The sequence below is a fragment of the Apiospora marii genome (genome assembly GCF_038362585.1).
Source record: "Apiospora marii strain CBS 49790 chromosome Unknown utg000004l_segment0_segment0, whole genome shotgun sequence".
In the NCBI taxonomy this organism is placed as follows: domain Eukaryota; kingdom Fungi; phylum Ascomycota; class Sordariomycetes; order Amphisphaeriales; family Apiosporaceae; genus Apiospora; species Apiospora marii.
Window position 1 is genome coordinate 1,933,360 of NW_027117375.1, and position 14,549 is coordinate 1,947,908.

A 14,549-nucleotide genomic window follows, 5' to 3' on the forward strand; every position below is an offset into this window, starting at 1 on the left:
AGTGAGGCAAGGGCGCGCCGGTGGCAAGCTCAGCAAGGCAAAAGAGCTGATGGATTTGCCCAGACCCGATCAGCGGCCATCTGCTGGCCATCTCTTATGCAAATCCCTTAAATCCTTTCTCTGGGTGTCTGGGTCCAAAACCGGGTACAGATCCGCCTTCTCCAACTTGCCTATCCACTTTCCCTTGCCCAGCATCGCCTAGCAGCAATTGATTCTGTACAACAACAACAATCGACAATTAATGCACAGGAGCGCGCACACTCTCTGTCCTGTTTCTTCTGCCTACCTACATACGTACCTACCCTCTCACCCTCTGCTCTCCCTTTTTCAGCTTCTGATCTCAGAGGCGCTACTAGCTCGACTCTACCGCTGGGGAATTGGTCATCGGAACCCAGGATCCCAGACCCATTCGAGCTACCCTTCCTGCTTCCTGCCTAGCACCTGGCACCGTACAGTAGGGGCTTGCTTTAGGTGCACCACACACCCGCACTAGACAGCACATGGCCCATGGATCACAGGGGGTTCGAGCATTCACTCAGGTCAAGATCATGCGCCCTTGTTCTGATTCAGTTTGATTTGATGATGAGATGTACGATCAATTTTGCAATGACTCCATAGAACAATAACACCACCATACTATGCCTTCCCCTTTGTCCAAACAATTCCCACCATTTCAATCTACCTCTCTACCACCACATTCATTATCGCCGCCGCCGCCGCCGCCGCTGTCACAGCCGCTGTCCTCCCTGTCCCAGTCGCACAGTCTCACGCCCCCACCGCCTCCATCAATACCGCCCGTCCCCAAGTTCCAGGGCCTCAACAGCATTCTCGTGCCTCCTCCCGACTACTCGAACCCGTCCTCGGCCTCGTCGACCAGCTTCCAGCACGAGTGGCCAGCTGCCGATGGTGGAGCGTCCTTCCCCAAGACCGGAGGTGAAAGTCGTCGTACCGAAGACATAGAAATGGGCTCCATCTCGCCTGCCGGCCACCGGCGCCGCCGCAGCACACTGACGGCTGGCAACAACAACTCCAACGCGGTCCCGCCCTCCCCGAGTGCCTCCAGGCCGCGCGCCCAGAGCATCAAGAACACCGCCGTGTCGCCCGAATCCGGGTCCCTGTTGGAATCCAAGGCTGCTGAGGGCGCTGGCCGGGCATCGTCGGACGCATCCTCGAGGAACAGGGACGGGAAGAGGACAGAGTCCTACGATGATGATTCCGACTTCACAGACGAGGATCTCCACGACGACGAAGAGACCGGGTTGACTCGCAAAGATCGGCGGAGGAAGCGGGAGAAGCGCCGCCGCAATACCAGGCTCGACAACAGGATAGCGAGAGAGAACCTCACAGATCAGGAGCGCAAAGAAGCCAGCCAAACCGTCGTGAGGAAGATAATCGTCAATGGCGTGCTGATTGGGCTGTGGTACTTCTTCTCGCTGTCCATTTCTTTGGTAAGTTGCACCTGCCCTACGTTGCGATCACAGCGGCTATTGTAGTCGAGTCGACGTTTGCCATCTACCGCCAATCCCCTGTACCAGCATACTGACTTGCTCGTGTGACACAGTACAATAAGTGGATGTTCGACTCGGACAGACTAAACTTTGCCTTCCCATTATTCACAACCTCAATGCACATGCTCGTGCAATTTTCCCTTGCCAGTTTAGTATTATTCTTCGTGCCCTCGCTGCGGCCGGGCAACAGATCCCATAACCCGGATCTGGGCCCTCCGAGGGGCGAGTCTGAGCCTCTCATGAGCAAACTGTTCTATCTCACGAGGATAGGTCCATGCGGCGCTGCGACGGGACTGGATATCGGACTGGGTAATACGTCATTGAAGTTCATTACTCTGACGTTTTACAGTACGTGTTGTCCTGCCCTGTCTTTCTTACATCTAACGCAGCCGACGGGCAACTTGCTGACATGATTAATAGCCATGTGCAAATCTTCGTCTCTCGCATTTGTACTCATATTCGCCTTCTTCTTCCGGCTTGAAACTCCTACCTGGAGGTTAGTGGCCATTATTGCAACAATGACTTTCGGTGTAGTCATGATGGTGGCCGGCGAGGTCGAATTCAACCTCGGCGGCTTTGTCCTCGTCATCTCCGCCGCCTTCTTCTCCGGGTTCCGCTGGGGCTTGACCCAGATCCTCCTTTTGCGCAACCCGGCCACTTCCAACCCCTTTTCTAGCATCTTTTTTCTCGCGCCTGTCATGTTCGTGACATTGCTTGCCATAGCAATCCCCGTCGAGGGGCTCGGTGCCCTCGTCGAAGGATTTAAACAACTCAGTAACGAATGGGGCGCTATTCGTGCACCCCTTATTCTGCTTTTCCCTGGAACCATTGCGTTCCTCATGACTGCATCCGAGTTCGCTTTGCTACAGCGCAGCTCGGTCGTCACCCTTTCCATCGCCGGTATCTTCAAGGAAGTCGTCACTATTAGTACGGCAACCTTGGTGTTCGACGATAAGCTCACGGCCATCAACATCTCAGGCCTGATCATCACTATCTTAGCCATCGCTTTCTACAACTACATCAAGCTGACGAAGATGCGGGACGAAGCCCGGTTGGACGCGCATGCTAAGAGCAGCGCGGCATACACGGCGGCTGGCACCGGCTCGTCAGACGATGAGGATAGCGACGAGGAGACGGGCTTCCTTTCAGAAAGGGAAGGGGACAGGTCTGAGGGAACTGCAAGTGAGGCTAACTTCGTCACGGTGCACGGCGATATTACATCTACGCGCGTCGGGGATGAGTCTAAGCCCCTGCGCAGTGAGCACGACGATTGAACGGGTAATCATTATTCAAAGATTACCGACAATTTTCAAGGGGAAACGGTATAGACGACTTCTTCAGCGTTTATGATAATGGGGCTTGGAAATTCGAAACGGGCTCCTCAAAGGCGTATTCGGCTTAGCAGACATACGCTTTCATAAAATCTCCCACGACATGAGGCTCCCGCATACGGGTAGCACGGTTGAATAAATAATCAAATTCAACACATCCGCAATTACATCCAACCTAGAGAATGTGATTCCAAAACGACAGATCGGAATTGATTGCCCATAACGTCTGTCTGCAAAGAGACGAGCTTTGGTAGCTGGGGGTTGGATTTTAATGGAGCAGATGTTATGCGCGATCATACACCGTACCTGAGGATATATCGGCAATATCAATAGAATGGCCAGGGGGAAGTTAGTATACAAAGGGGGGAGAGATAGCTGAACCTGCATATATGCATACACTATTGGGGTGAACATAGGTATTCGGGGCCTCCCGCTCGCAGGGTTCATCATCGGTATGTACTTCTGCATATGGAAAAGGGGCCTTGCAGTTGGATTTTGGCTACATTTGGTATACCAGTAGGGATAACCATTTAATGCTAATCAAGGGTCGACAGAGCACAGGAATTATATTAGCAGTTATAGTTATAAAATAAAATAAGGCTGCTATATACACGTCTTCTTATTTCGATGCAAATGTGTATGTGTAAACGTGCGTCGGTGTGTTTGTTTATTTTCGTGATGGCAGAAGGGCAACTGGCTGGATCGTTTCAAGTTGTAAACGAACCGATATTGAAGCTACGTGAGTCTGGATATTATTGATACATGCAGTGCTCGTCCTAGAGGATCGTTATAAGAAAATATTTGATGAGCTCGTTTGTCTGTACATTCACTTGTCACGCGGGACCGAGTTCAACTGGACAGGTGGCTCCTGAGGCTGTACAAAACTAATTATCCAAGTATACATAGTCAGTGCAATCATTTCGGACCATGCCGATGATCAACAATGAGCCTCTACGGAACATACTCGACAGAGTCATACAGTGCTGCCTGCCTTCCAGGCACTTAGGAGGCAGAGAGCACGTCGACTGCTTGCATTCGAGCGAACGAATCAGTAAAGGGTAGAACGTTGTGTATTCAATAGCCCCTGAGCCACATCTCTGTCTGTATGTGTACTCGTAACACTTATACAACCAACCTCTCCTGAGAGGAACAAAGTCTCGAAATCAAAACGCTAATGCTGATGTTCTTCTCCTTTAGGTCTGCCTCGTCCTTGGCAGCATACCAATGATGCTTGCGCAATCTCTGACCCCTTATAATTGTAGCCCACCGTCTACCGTCACGCTATTAACAGGTATCGCATATGCTCATTGCCACCTCTGCAGTCGGGCTTTGGACACCGAGTCCGCGTTCAACCAAGCAGCTTGAGTCCGCCCTTGGTCTTCTGTCCAGGTTTCGTGACACCAGTCGGGGCGGGGCCCAGACTCGGCTCGAAGCTGTTCTCGCGTCCCCCTGCTCCGCCACCATTGCCGCCGCGGTTCTGGTTCTGGTTCCTGTTGTTTCTGTTCTTGTTCTTATTCCACTTCCCGCCGTGCTTGTCTTTCACTGTTTGGGGCCTAAATTAATATCATCGATTAGCACTGACCAGCTCGATCTTCTCATATTCCACGTCTGACTGCTATGGTGTCTTGCTAGCACCACCGCCTGTCCAGCATTGCTGCTGCCAGAGGGGAAGCTATCCACACAAGCATTACCCATATTTAAAAGGGAATTCAGACGCCAGGGGGTAAGGACATACTTAATCTCGGTTGTGCTCTTCCTGATCACGACAGGGTGACTCTGGATGTATTTTCCGTTCATCTCCTTGGCGGCGGCAAAGAATTCGTCGGGGTCGCTGAAGCTGACAAAGCCAAAGCCCTTGCTCTTGCTCGTGACCTTGTCGCGAATCACGCGGGCCTTTTGTAGGGATTGCCAGCGTGAGAACGCCTTGAACAACGACTCGTCTGTCGTCTCGCCGGCCAGGTTGCCCACGAACAATCGCAAGTGCGATGGGTCCCATTCGAGTAGCGAGTCGTCGGTCCATTTCTGGCCACCGCCTGCGCGCACAACCGTTTTCTTCTTGCCGTCGGCCTGTGTCGTCGCTGCTGTTGCGGGCTCAGCCGCCGGTCTGGTGGGTTCGGCTGCGTAGGTCGCCGCAGCGCTCACGGCCCCCGAACGTCCAACGCCGCCGCCGCCAGGACCGGAGGCTCCAGCGGCATCTTTAGCTTCGGGGACGTACGCGCTCTGCCACTGCGCGATCTGCGCAGCCATGTCGGGATCGTAGTCGCCTGTGCCACCGGCACCGGCGCCAGGGCCGCCAGCAGCCCCCGCCGGCTGCGCTTGACTGGGCACCGGAAACGGGTTCCTAATCTGTGGTGCCGCGCCATACGAGCTGGTGGTATCTGCCGCCGCGCCGTAGTAACTCGGTTGCGCGCCATAGGCTCCAACTCGAGGATAACCTTGGTACGAGGTTGTCTGTGGTGGTCCGTAGCCGCCGGCACCACGGCCGCTCATGGCGGCGGCGCCCGGCGGGGGCGGCATATGCTGAGTAGGAGGGGGCAGCGCCATACTGGGGGGCGGACGCGCCTGGGTAGCTGGGGGCGCTCGAGTAGACGGGCGGCGCGTAGGGGCCGGCTTTGACGCCCGGGCTGGGCGTGCGCTGAGTGGTTGGCGGGGTGGCTGACGAGAAGGCGGGCTTGAAGCCGGAGAGCTTGGAGGGGGGCGGGCGTGGGGGGAGCGACGACGAGCTCGAGGCACCTGGAGGCGGAGGGTACGACATGATGAATTTGCTGTGCCAACAACCAAAGACGATTCGGTTTGGGTTGCTGGGAAAAGATAACACGTACCTATGAGCCCAGTCCTACGCGATGGAAATGCGAGGCTTTGCTCGTGGCCTTCCCTGCTTGAATGGATTCGGGTGTGGTCGTAGGTAGTGAGTGTGGTGTGCGCGCGACCGTATGTGCTGTTGCTATGTCGCCGAAATGGTCAAGTTGGGTGGTTTGGATCATGTCGTCGCCTTCTTTTTTTGTTCCCAGCCTGGTGGAGAGAAGGACAGCCTGATTAGTAAAGTGGGTCACATGCATTAGGAAACTGTGGCGTTAGAGTGGCTTGACCAATGCAAATGCAGTACCTATTACACCGTCAATTCAAGTACAGTTGCAGTACATTCGACCTACCCTGCTCCAGTCTGTTGCAGAGGCATCTGGTGCTTGATTGCCCTCTCACATTTATCGAAGATTACCGTAATATTTGCAATTCTTCACTCATACAAATGTCAGTGGAGGAGTCTTGCTGTGTTCTCCTCGGCCGCATCAGCAAGCAGCATCAAGCCTCAATTGGCAGTGGTCAGCTACTGCATACATATCCATTGCGGTTGCCCCCTTTTTGTACACCTACAATGGTTGGTCGGAAGCCACGGTAGACGGGAGCTTGCTCTCCCGGTTTGGAATCAAAGGATCCTATCATCTGCCCCCGCCACCGCCTTGGACGGCGACAAGAAGCCAATACCACGGCATATTGTGTTACTCTGCATGTTGTGAACCATGCCAGCTATTGCTGTTGGCTGGACGGACTGAATCCAAGATATCTGGACGCAATTGAGTTCTGCCTAAGGGAATTCACCGATGATATGAAGCTGCACTCCCACCCCCGTGGCTTCCGGACACGCTGCAGGCGGTCGGCCAGAATTCCGTATGCCAAGCTTTGGCTCTATCCACTCTCCACGATGAACAAGGCTTGCCAGCAGACAAAGCTGGATCCAGGACCGTAACTCCGCTCAAGGACCGAATAGAGAGCACTATGACGCCCATGCCCGCCCTGGCAACTAAACCAGCTGCAAATTGGCTTTTTTTTTTCGACGACGCCAATCAACAAGGTCTACTAATATTCTCCCAACGTTCCCGACCGGCATGAGTCAAGCCTGTAGTAAGTAGCCTTGCAGCTGTGGTGTGTTGTTGTTGTTGTTGTTGCGTTGCGTCACCATCTCTTCATTCGTCTTTTTTTTTTTCTTCTTTCTTTCTTAGTACTTTTCCCCCTTGTCCGAGTATACATGTAGACTGCCTGAGGTAGGCTGAGTGAATACGGGAGCTTGCCGTCTCCTGTCTGCCATATGCCAATGCCAATGTTATATGCCCCTCCTTTTGGCTTAGTTTTTCGTTTCTTGTCGCAGGAACATGGCGGGGCAGAGGCTAAGGATGCGACATTTTTTGGTGCACCAGCAGTGTCGAGGCGCGCTCCAAGCCTGCCAGCTGTGCTGCATCGACACCGGGACAACCGATGTGTGCGGATACGCCGGCTCTTGCCAATAGAAGCTTAGAGACCTGCTTACCTTAGTCCAGTGATGACAACTGGTATCTCCTTACTAGAGACTACTAACCTATCCCTGAGTAGAGAGACGGAGGGTGTCCACTTGGGACGTAAAGCTGTGCATCGGCGATAACGAGACCAATTCGGGACCTGCACTCTTGTCGGACAGGAGCTTTCCACTTTCCCAGGTGGCTGGAGACCGCATTGTGTGTCTGCTCGAGCAGCCTAGCGAGGAATTCTGGATCTTAGTAATACGTTGAAAGCAGGGTTGTTCGGTCCAGGAGTCGAAGCTACGGGCCAGGCTGCCAGGGTCGCTGGCTTGGGGCTTGGCTGTCTTGTAGCTTGGCCCCAGAGCTTGCTTGAAGCTTACATGCATCGGTTTGGGTTTCGGAGCTACATGATGTATGTGCGTCGGGGTAGCAACTCGGACAAGCTGCATTGTGGTAGCTTACAAACACTCCCCATGTGCCAATTCATCTTGCAGCCGCCGGGGATCCTATTCGGGGCTCGGGACGGAATAGTGACTCGATGAAACACTCATAGTGAAAATCATGAGCACTTAAGACTTCCAGAGGCACCGGGTCAGCGAGGCAGTTCAGTTCAGGCTGAAAGAGTCGCCCTTCCCCGGAAGGAAGCTGCTGATAATGTTCAAGTGGCAGTGTAGGTAGGCGAGTCAAGATACGCGAGGTAAGTAGGAACCAAGGGCCGGCATCTCGTGCCACGGGCCCGAGCAACACCACCAGCTCGACGTGCCCAGCGCCGAATACCTATGAGAGCTATCTAGCGCTCCTCTTCAGGCAGGTTGCCAAGTATGACTTTTGAGCATCTAGATGAAAGCTGCTTGTCCACCACGTTCTACTTACCAAGTTGGATTCTCCGTGGTGATGAAAGATAAACCGGAGCCTGCGTATTTGTAAGGCAGCACTGTGATGGACATCCATGTTGGGCAAATTCCGATGGGAGGGGCCGATATATTGGACAAGGTGATGTGCATACGGACATGGCATCGGGGATAGGCCACCAGGGATCTCTATACTCGGGGAACAAGCAAACCAGGCTTCTGATTGTGTGTTTTTGCTCCGTTTCCCTTGGGTAAGTACGCGTGCTTGAGTGGTTTGTAGGCACATGTAGGCATGCATGTAGATAGACGATATATGACTTTGACATATTGCCGCGGACGATCATTGTAGATTGCAACGCAATGCAATACCTACATATAGGATTGAAGAACATGAGTAAGCCCTTGGGGTATGGAGGCATTTGCAAGAGAACATGAACCCCCAACCCCTAGCCAGCTAGCTCCGAGACACGAAACGCCGCTGCACGATGCACGATGGGCCAGTGGCAGAGACGGACGCCTGTGTGCCGGAGGGTGTCCATTTCTGCCCATGGGAGCCATGGGTGGTGCCCGTGTGCCATTGATCAATCCATCAATTGGTACATGAAGGGGTACCTGCTACTGCTGCTCCCTACTAGCTTGAGCTGCTGTGAGTGCCAGAGCAAGCAAGGTGTTTTACCCCTCCAACCCACTTTGACCCGTCACCCAGTCCCACGCAATACCCAAGCAAGGTAAGAGTGGCCTACTAATAGAAAAACTACGACAGTCCCGCCATCGTCCGGACCTACCTATTCTACTCTTTCTTCTGACCCCAAACCCTCCGATCAACTCTTTCTCTTTGACAGAGACTACATAGTTGTGAATCTTTGACAGACTATCCCTCCTCCTTCAACTGAACCTCGCACAAACAAATCGCAATCATGTCTGGTGCCGTGTAAGTCCATATCACACCTTCCCGTCTACCCCTCCCTCACATTCCCTCCCTCCCTCACTCTCTCGTCATTTCGTCAGAGAGAGGCTGCCTACCCCACCACCCCGCGGCGGCAATGGAACTGTTCTTTGCATTGTTTGGAAAGCCTCAAGGCTTCGTTTCCGCCGATGGATTCGTACCTGTTCTTCTCTCGTCCTTGTCGACACTTTCGCGGCTTCTGTGACTAAGAGGAAGCTTGTCGGGGTACCAGGGCACGTCTGAGCAACATCACCGGCCACTATGGAGCAGGCGTGTGAGCTCACCTAGTCCTGCACCACCACTACCACCATCATATCATGCCCTCCTCTCATCACTGCACAAACACCCGAAAGGCTGCATACTTGCGGAACCGCAATGACAAGAACAACAACAAGAAGAAGAAGATGCTAACTATTTCCAAAGCGCTGATATCGGCCTCATCGGTCTGGCCGTCATGTACGTCACTCCCTTCTCGTCCTCGGAGAGCGCTTTGGGCGCCCAGGTTCGTCGACTAATGAATACCGCAGGGGTCAGAACCTGATCATGAACATGGCCGACCATGGCTTCACCGTGTGCGCCTACAACCGTACCGTCTCCAAGGTCGACCACTTCCTCGAGAACGAGGCCAAGGGCAAGTCCATCGTCGGTGCCCAGTCCAACGAGGAGTTCATCTCCAAGCTCAAGAAGCCCCGTCGCGTCATGCTCCTTGTCCAGGCCGGCAAGGCCGTCGATGACTGGATCGAGACCCTCCTGCCCCTCCTCGAGAAGGGCGACATCATCATCGATGGTGGCAACTCTCACTTCCCCGACTCCAACCGCCGCACACAATACCTGACCACCAAGGGCATCCGATTCGTCGGCTCTGGTGTCTCTGGTGGTGAGGAGGGTGCCCGCTACGGCCCCTCCATGATGCCCGGTGGTGACGAGGCTGCCTGGCCCTACATCAAGGACATCTTCCAGGGCATCGCCGCCAAGAGCGACGACAACGAGCCCTGCTGCGAGTGGGTTGGTGATGAGGGTGCTGGTCACTACGTCAAGATGGTCCACAACGGCATCGAGTACGGTGACATGCAGCTCATCTGCGAGGTAAGCAAGCACCGCCCAATAAACATATGCCATTGGCCAAGTTCGGCGCTCACAAGAAACCCCAACTACAGGCCTACGACATCATGAAGCGTGGTCTCGGCATGTCCAACAAGGAGATGGGTGACATTTTCGCCAAGTGGAACAAGGGTGTCCTGGACTCTTTCCTGATCGAGATTACCCGCGACATCATGTACTTCAACGATGATGATGGCACTCCTCTGGTCGAGAAGATCCTCGACCAGGCCGGCCAGAAGGGTACCGGCAAGTGGACTGCCATTAACGCTCTGGATCTCGGCATGCCCGTCACCCTGATCGCCGAGTCCGTCTTGGCCCGCTGCCTGTCTTCCGTCAAGGCTGAGCGTACCAAGGCCTCTGGTCTGCTCGAGTACGTCGGTCGCACCACCAAGTTCGAGGGCAACAAGGAACAGTTCCTCGAGGATCTTGAGCAGGCCCTGTACGCCTCCAAGATCATCTCCTACGCCCAGGGCTTCATGCTGATGCAGGAGGCTGCCCGCGAGTACTCGTGGAAGCTCAACAAGCCCTCCATTGCCCTCATGTGGCGTGGTGGCTGCATTATCCGATCCGTCTTCCTGAAGGATATCACTGCTGCTTACCGCAACAACCCCGAGCTCGAGAACTTGCTGTTCGACGACTTCTTCAACAAGGCCATCCACAAGGCCCAGCCCGGCTGGAGAGACGTCATCTCCAAGGCGGCTCTGCTCGGAATCCCCACCCCCTGCTTCTCCACCGCCCTGTCCTGGTTCGACGGTTACCGCACCAAGGATCTCCCTGCCAACCTTCTGCAGGCCCAGCGTGACTACTTCGGTGCCCACACCTTCCAGGTCAAGCCTGAGGCTGCCAACGCCAAGTACCCCCAGGGTCAATACCACCACGTAAACTGGACTGGCCGTGGCGGTAACGTTTCCGCCTCTACCTACCAGGCATAAGATGTTTCATACGGCTTCATTTAGAGATATCATTGGTCAGAAACAAGGCCTCGCCCGGTAAAGAGTTGGCGAGGCGGTTTCGGTACGGTAATGGGTTAGGACGGGTCAATACCAACAACTTTTAATGTTTTGTTGCTATAGGATGACCACACTTTAGATACGAAAAAGAATAAATGACCATTATGAAGTAATTTTCTTCTCCACTTTGTGACCTGCCCGCATATACCCGAGATAATTATTGCCAGCCATTCATTTCTTAGATGGTCGTCGTATCTTATCACTCATGCTATCACACATCATCAGGCTTCAAAAAACTAACAACCGGATATTGAAGTTGTCTTACTACAGGTCTTGAAACGAAGAAGCATCTATAGTAAATGATGCCCAAACCCCCCCCTTCTTTCCCATATTCAACGCTCACTTTCTTCATCTTACACAACGGTAGGAGATGAGAACCCGTCCGTCTTGCGGATGGATGATTTCGCCACACTCCTGAAACAAGAAAGTACTTCCGTGCTTTACCAAGCCAATTTCAAGTTAGGAATGACATCTGTCTACTGCCTCTTATGCATCTCTGCTTTTTACATGCCCGAGTCCGCGGCAGGGGTGCCGGCATCACCGTCGTCCCCGCCTAGAGAGCCGCCGGCCGATTCGACGCCATGGAACGCCTCGCCAAAGGCCGAGTCCTCCATGAAGTCGCCGCCGAGATCACCGGGGGTGTCGGTGTTGAAGCTGGCGAGGGCGTCGCCGGCCGTGTCCAGGTCGCCGAGGGAGCCAAAGTCGTTATCCGCGTCGAACCCCATGCTGGCTGTGCTGGCGCCGGCGGGGGTATCGCTGTCGGATTTGTTAGTGGCCGGGTTGGCGGTGACCGCGGGCGCTTGATGCTGTTGTTGCGACTGCGGCGGCTGCGCCTGAGGCTGCGGCGGTTGTGGTTGTGGCGGCTGCGGCGTCGACGAATCAGGGGTGGTTTTGGCTGCGGGTGCTTCGGATGGCGGAGCAGCAGCCGGGGCAGCAGCATTGTTTCCAGGCGGGTGGCTACCGACCGGCAAAGTGGTTGTTGGGTCAGGGGTCACGCCACCTTTAGGGACGACGACCCAGTCGCCGCTGCCGGTACCTTGGTCTGGCGCAGTCGCCGCCGAGGGGTGGTCATCAGTACCCGACATCGAGACGTCGCCAGCTGGCTCCGCCTTGGGGGCCTCTGGGACTGTAGGCATGGGTGATGGAACATTCGCGTTAGCCGGCGTTGCTGCATTGGACGGCATAGCTGACAGCTGTCCCTGGGGAGTCGAGAAGTTGTTGGCAGGCGTCGAGGTGGAGGAAGTGCCCGTATGCATCTGGTCGAGCATGCTTGCAGCAGTGCCACCCATGTCAACATCCGAGTCACCACCCAACATGATGTTACTCTGCTGAGAGCCCTGGCGGGACATGGTGTTGCTGCCCGTCGCACCGGCAGTGGGGGCAGGTTGCGGGACCGGCGAAGGCTCAGCAGGCTCGGGGGCAGGCTCTTGGTAGCCCCCGTCTTGGATTCTTCTCAGATCGTAGATGACTTCGGCATGACGACCTAGCTGCGCCTCGACTTGTGATACAATGTCATCGACACTCTTGTTCTGTTTCGAAGTCCATCGTCCCGATCCTTCCTCGGGCTCTTCCGGTCGGGTTTCCAGCGTTATCGCGCCAGGGCCGGCATCATCCACGGCAAACCTGAGATCCTTCTCAGCTGTGGTCAATAGGGAGTTCTTCTTGAACTTGGCCATCTTCTTCTCATGCTCGGCCTTAAGTTTGGCGATCTCCTCGTTCGTCGAAGCGACACGCTCATCGACTCGTTTGCGGAACTCTTCCGCCAAGTTCGGGTCCAGATGGCCTGCAGCCTTTGTGGAGTGGTGGTCCACGGCATCAGCACCTTGAGCCTCGAAGATGCCGTCAGTCAAGCTTGACAGCTCGCCCTTCATGCCAAATCCTAGGCTGGTGAACCCGATCTGGCCCATCCGATATGGCGAGGAGAGGATTTCTTCCATCCACTCGTGGTTTTGGCGGTACCGAACAAGACTGATTTCACGCGGCGTCAAATGGTCAAACAGATCGCCCCGCGATGTGTCCTCATCATCGTCGTAAGCACCCTCGGATGGAGGCATGGCTCCTATAGCGGCAGGCGGTTGGTTTTGAGGCGGGTGTATCCGAGCCCGCTTGGATGAAGGCGCGCCGCCGGGCGGGGGGTGGGTGGGATAGGCGACGGTGGCGGGCACACCTCCCCTGTTGCCCGCATACACAGGCTGCCTGGCAGGCTCTCTAGGCCATGCGATTTGCGGCCAGTTGACGCGATCTCCCAGAATGAACTCTTTGCGCTGAATCTGTCCGCATCGCTGCAGGTAGGCGCGAGTTTGTAGGGCATTGTCAGTACGAGGGTCGCGTGGCAACATCTGCACGGGGATGCGCTCGTTGTTGTCAATGGGCCCGTAGTGGACAATCCATAAGCTTGGGTCGACCTGCGGCGCATTGGGGTTATGGACATTGGGCGGGATGAGGCGGAAGCGCCTGCGCGAGTGCGTCGCGATGGGTTCTCCCAGTGCATAGCCGGCGCGGTGGTAGTACATCTCGAGGATGACTCCATTGCCGACCTCCTGGGTGAAATACTGCTCCTGGGGCGGCCAGATGTAGCCGTCGCTGGAGAAGTTGGTGCCCATCAGCTGAAGAGGCTGCCATGTGAGGGTGATGTAGCCATTCTCGGGGCGGTCGAGGTAGGTCCAGAAGAAGGGTGCCTTGTCGCGAGCGATCTGGGGCGCATTCATCAACCAGTTGGTGACTTCGGGGATTTCGACGCGCGCTTTCTGCGTGTACCGAAACGTCGAGAGCAGGTGCACGTGGGGAAGCTAGGAGACGAAGGTTAGAAGGGATAGTCACGGTGGTCGCGATGCAATGTCAATGGCTGCGTTCATACCAAGTCGCGGTTCACGCCATCGCAGGGTGCGCTATTCATCTTGGCTGTCTCTTTTCTTGGGCTGAAGACGATGGCCTCAGATCATTAGAATGATATGGGTGGGTGTGGTTGGTGCAATCTACATGGGGCTGCACCCGATGGGAAGACACGGTCGATTGGCGTTGGTGGGCGGTATTGAATGCGACCGACGGCGAGGCTGATGAAGCAACTCAATCTCGAAAGCGAATCTTGATAGTTCAACACAATTCAGAGCTTAGGTCGCGACTGGACTCTTGCTGACGAGGCTGGGAACCGTTATTGATTGGTTGTTTGGCTTAAAGTCTTGTCGCGTCCAAGCACCTTGGCCAGCCCGCCAAAATTTGGGAGATAGCTTGGGCCACCACCCGCCACAACAATGAGCCACAAGCTAGCATCTCTAGCCACCTCTACTTATTGATCTTTCTGACAATCCAGCCTCCAACTGATATCAATCAATGCGTTCTGGTATTGTATGTTTACTGTATTCCTAGTGGATTGCCCTTTTCTCCCGGGTAAGAGAGACGCACACAGACCGCCGATCCATGCCGTTGGCGACGACCCGGGGATGACGACTCCTTGGGCAGGATGCCGTTTTCCTTGTTCCGTCCCCTTCATTGGGAATTGAAAATTGAGGAGCCGGAAGACCTCCTTCCCCG

General features: G+C 54.9%; 4 protein-coding genes across 4 annotated transcripts; 2 read left to right on the forward strand and 2 right to left on the reverse strand.

Moving 5' to 3' along the window:
* Positions 1 to 638: 638 nt before the first annotated feature.
* Positions 639 to 2,782, forward strand: PG985_006559 (solute carrier family 35 member C2; the record flags this gene model as incomplete). The annotated part of the gene is made up of 3 exons (XM_066826328.1): positions 639 to 1,448; positions 1,562 to 1,856; positions 1,929 to 2,782. 3 exons carry the CDS (start codon positions 639 to 641, stop codon positions 2,780 to 2,782), a joined length of 1,959 nt encoding a protein of 652 aa, XP_066685935.1.
* A 1,405-nt stretch (positions 2,783 to 4,187) lies between these two features.
* Positions 4,188 to 5,329, reverse strand: PG985_006560 (RNP domain protein; the record flags this gene model as incomplete). The annotated part of the gene is made up of 2 exons (XM_066826329.1): positions 4,188 to 4,329; positions 4,575 to 5,329. The coding sequence occupies 2 exons, from the start codon at positions 5,327 to 5,329 to the stop codon at positions 4,188 to 4,190; spliced, it is 897 nt and encodes a 298-aa protein (XP_066685936.1).
* Positions 5,330 to 8,878: 3,549 nt separating this feature from the next.
* Positions 8,879 to 10,940, forward strand: PG985_006561 (6-phosphogluconate dehydrogenase; the record flags this gene model as incomplete). The annotated part of the gene is made up of 4 exons (XM_066826330.1): positions 8,879 to 8,892; positions 9,331 to 9,363; positions 9,435 to 9,993; positions 10,065 to 10,940. 4 exons carry the CDS (start codon positions 8,879 to 8,881, stop codon positions 10,938 to 10,940), a joined length of 1,482 nt encoding a protein of 493 aa, XP_066685937.1.
* Positions 10,941 to 11,521: 581 nt separating this feature from the next.
* PG985_006562 (uncharacterized protein) lies at positions 11,522 to 13,914 on the reverse strand (the record flags this gene model as incomplete). The annotated part of the gene is made up of 2 exons (XM_066826331.1): positions 11,522 to 13,807; positions 13,876 to 13,914. The coding sequence occupies 2 exons, from the start codon at positions 13,912 to 13,914 to the stop codon at positions 11,522 to 11,524; spliced, it is 2,325 nt and encodes a 774-aa protein (XP_066685938.1).
* Positions 13,915 to 14,549: the final 635 nt, after the last annotated feature.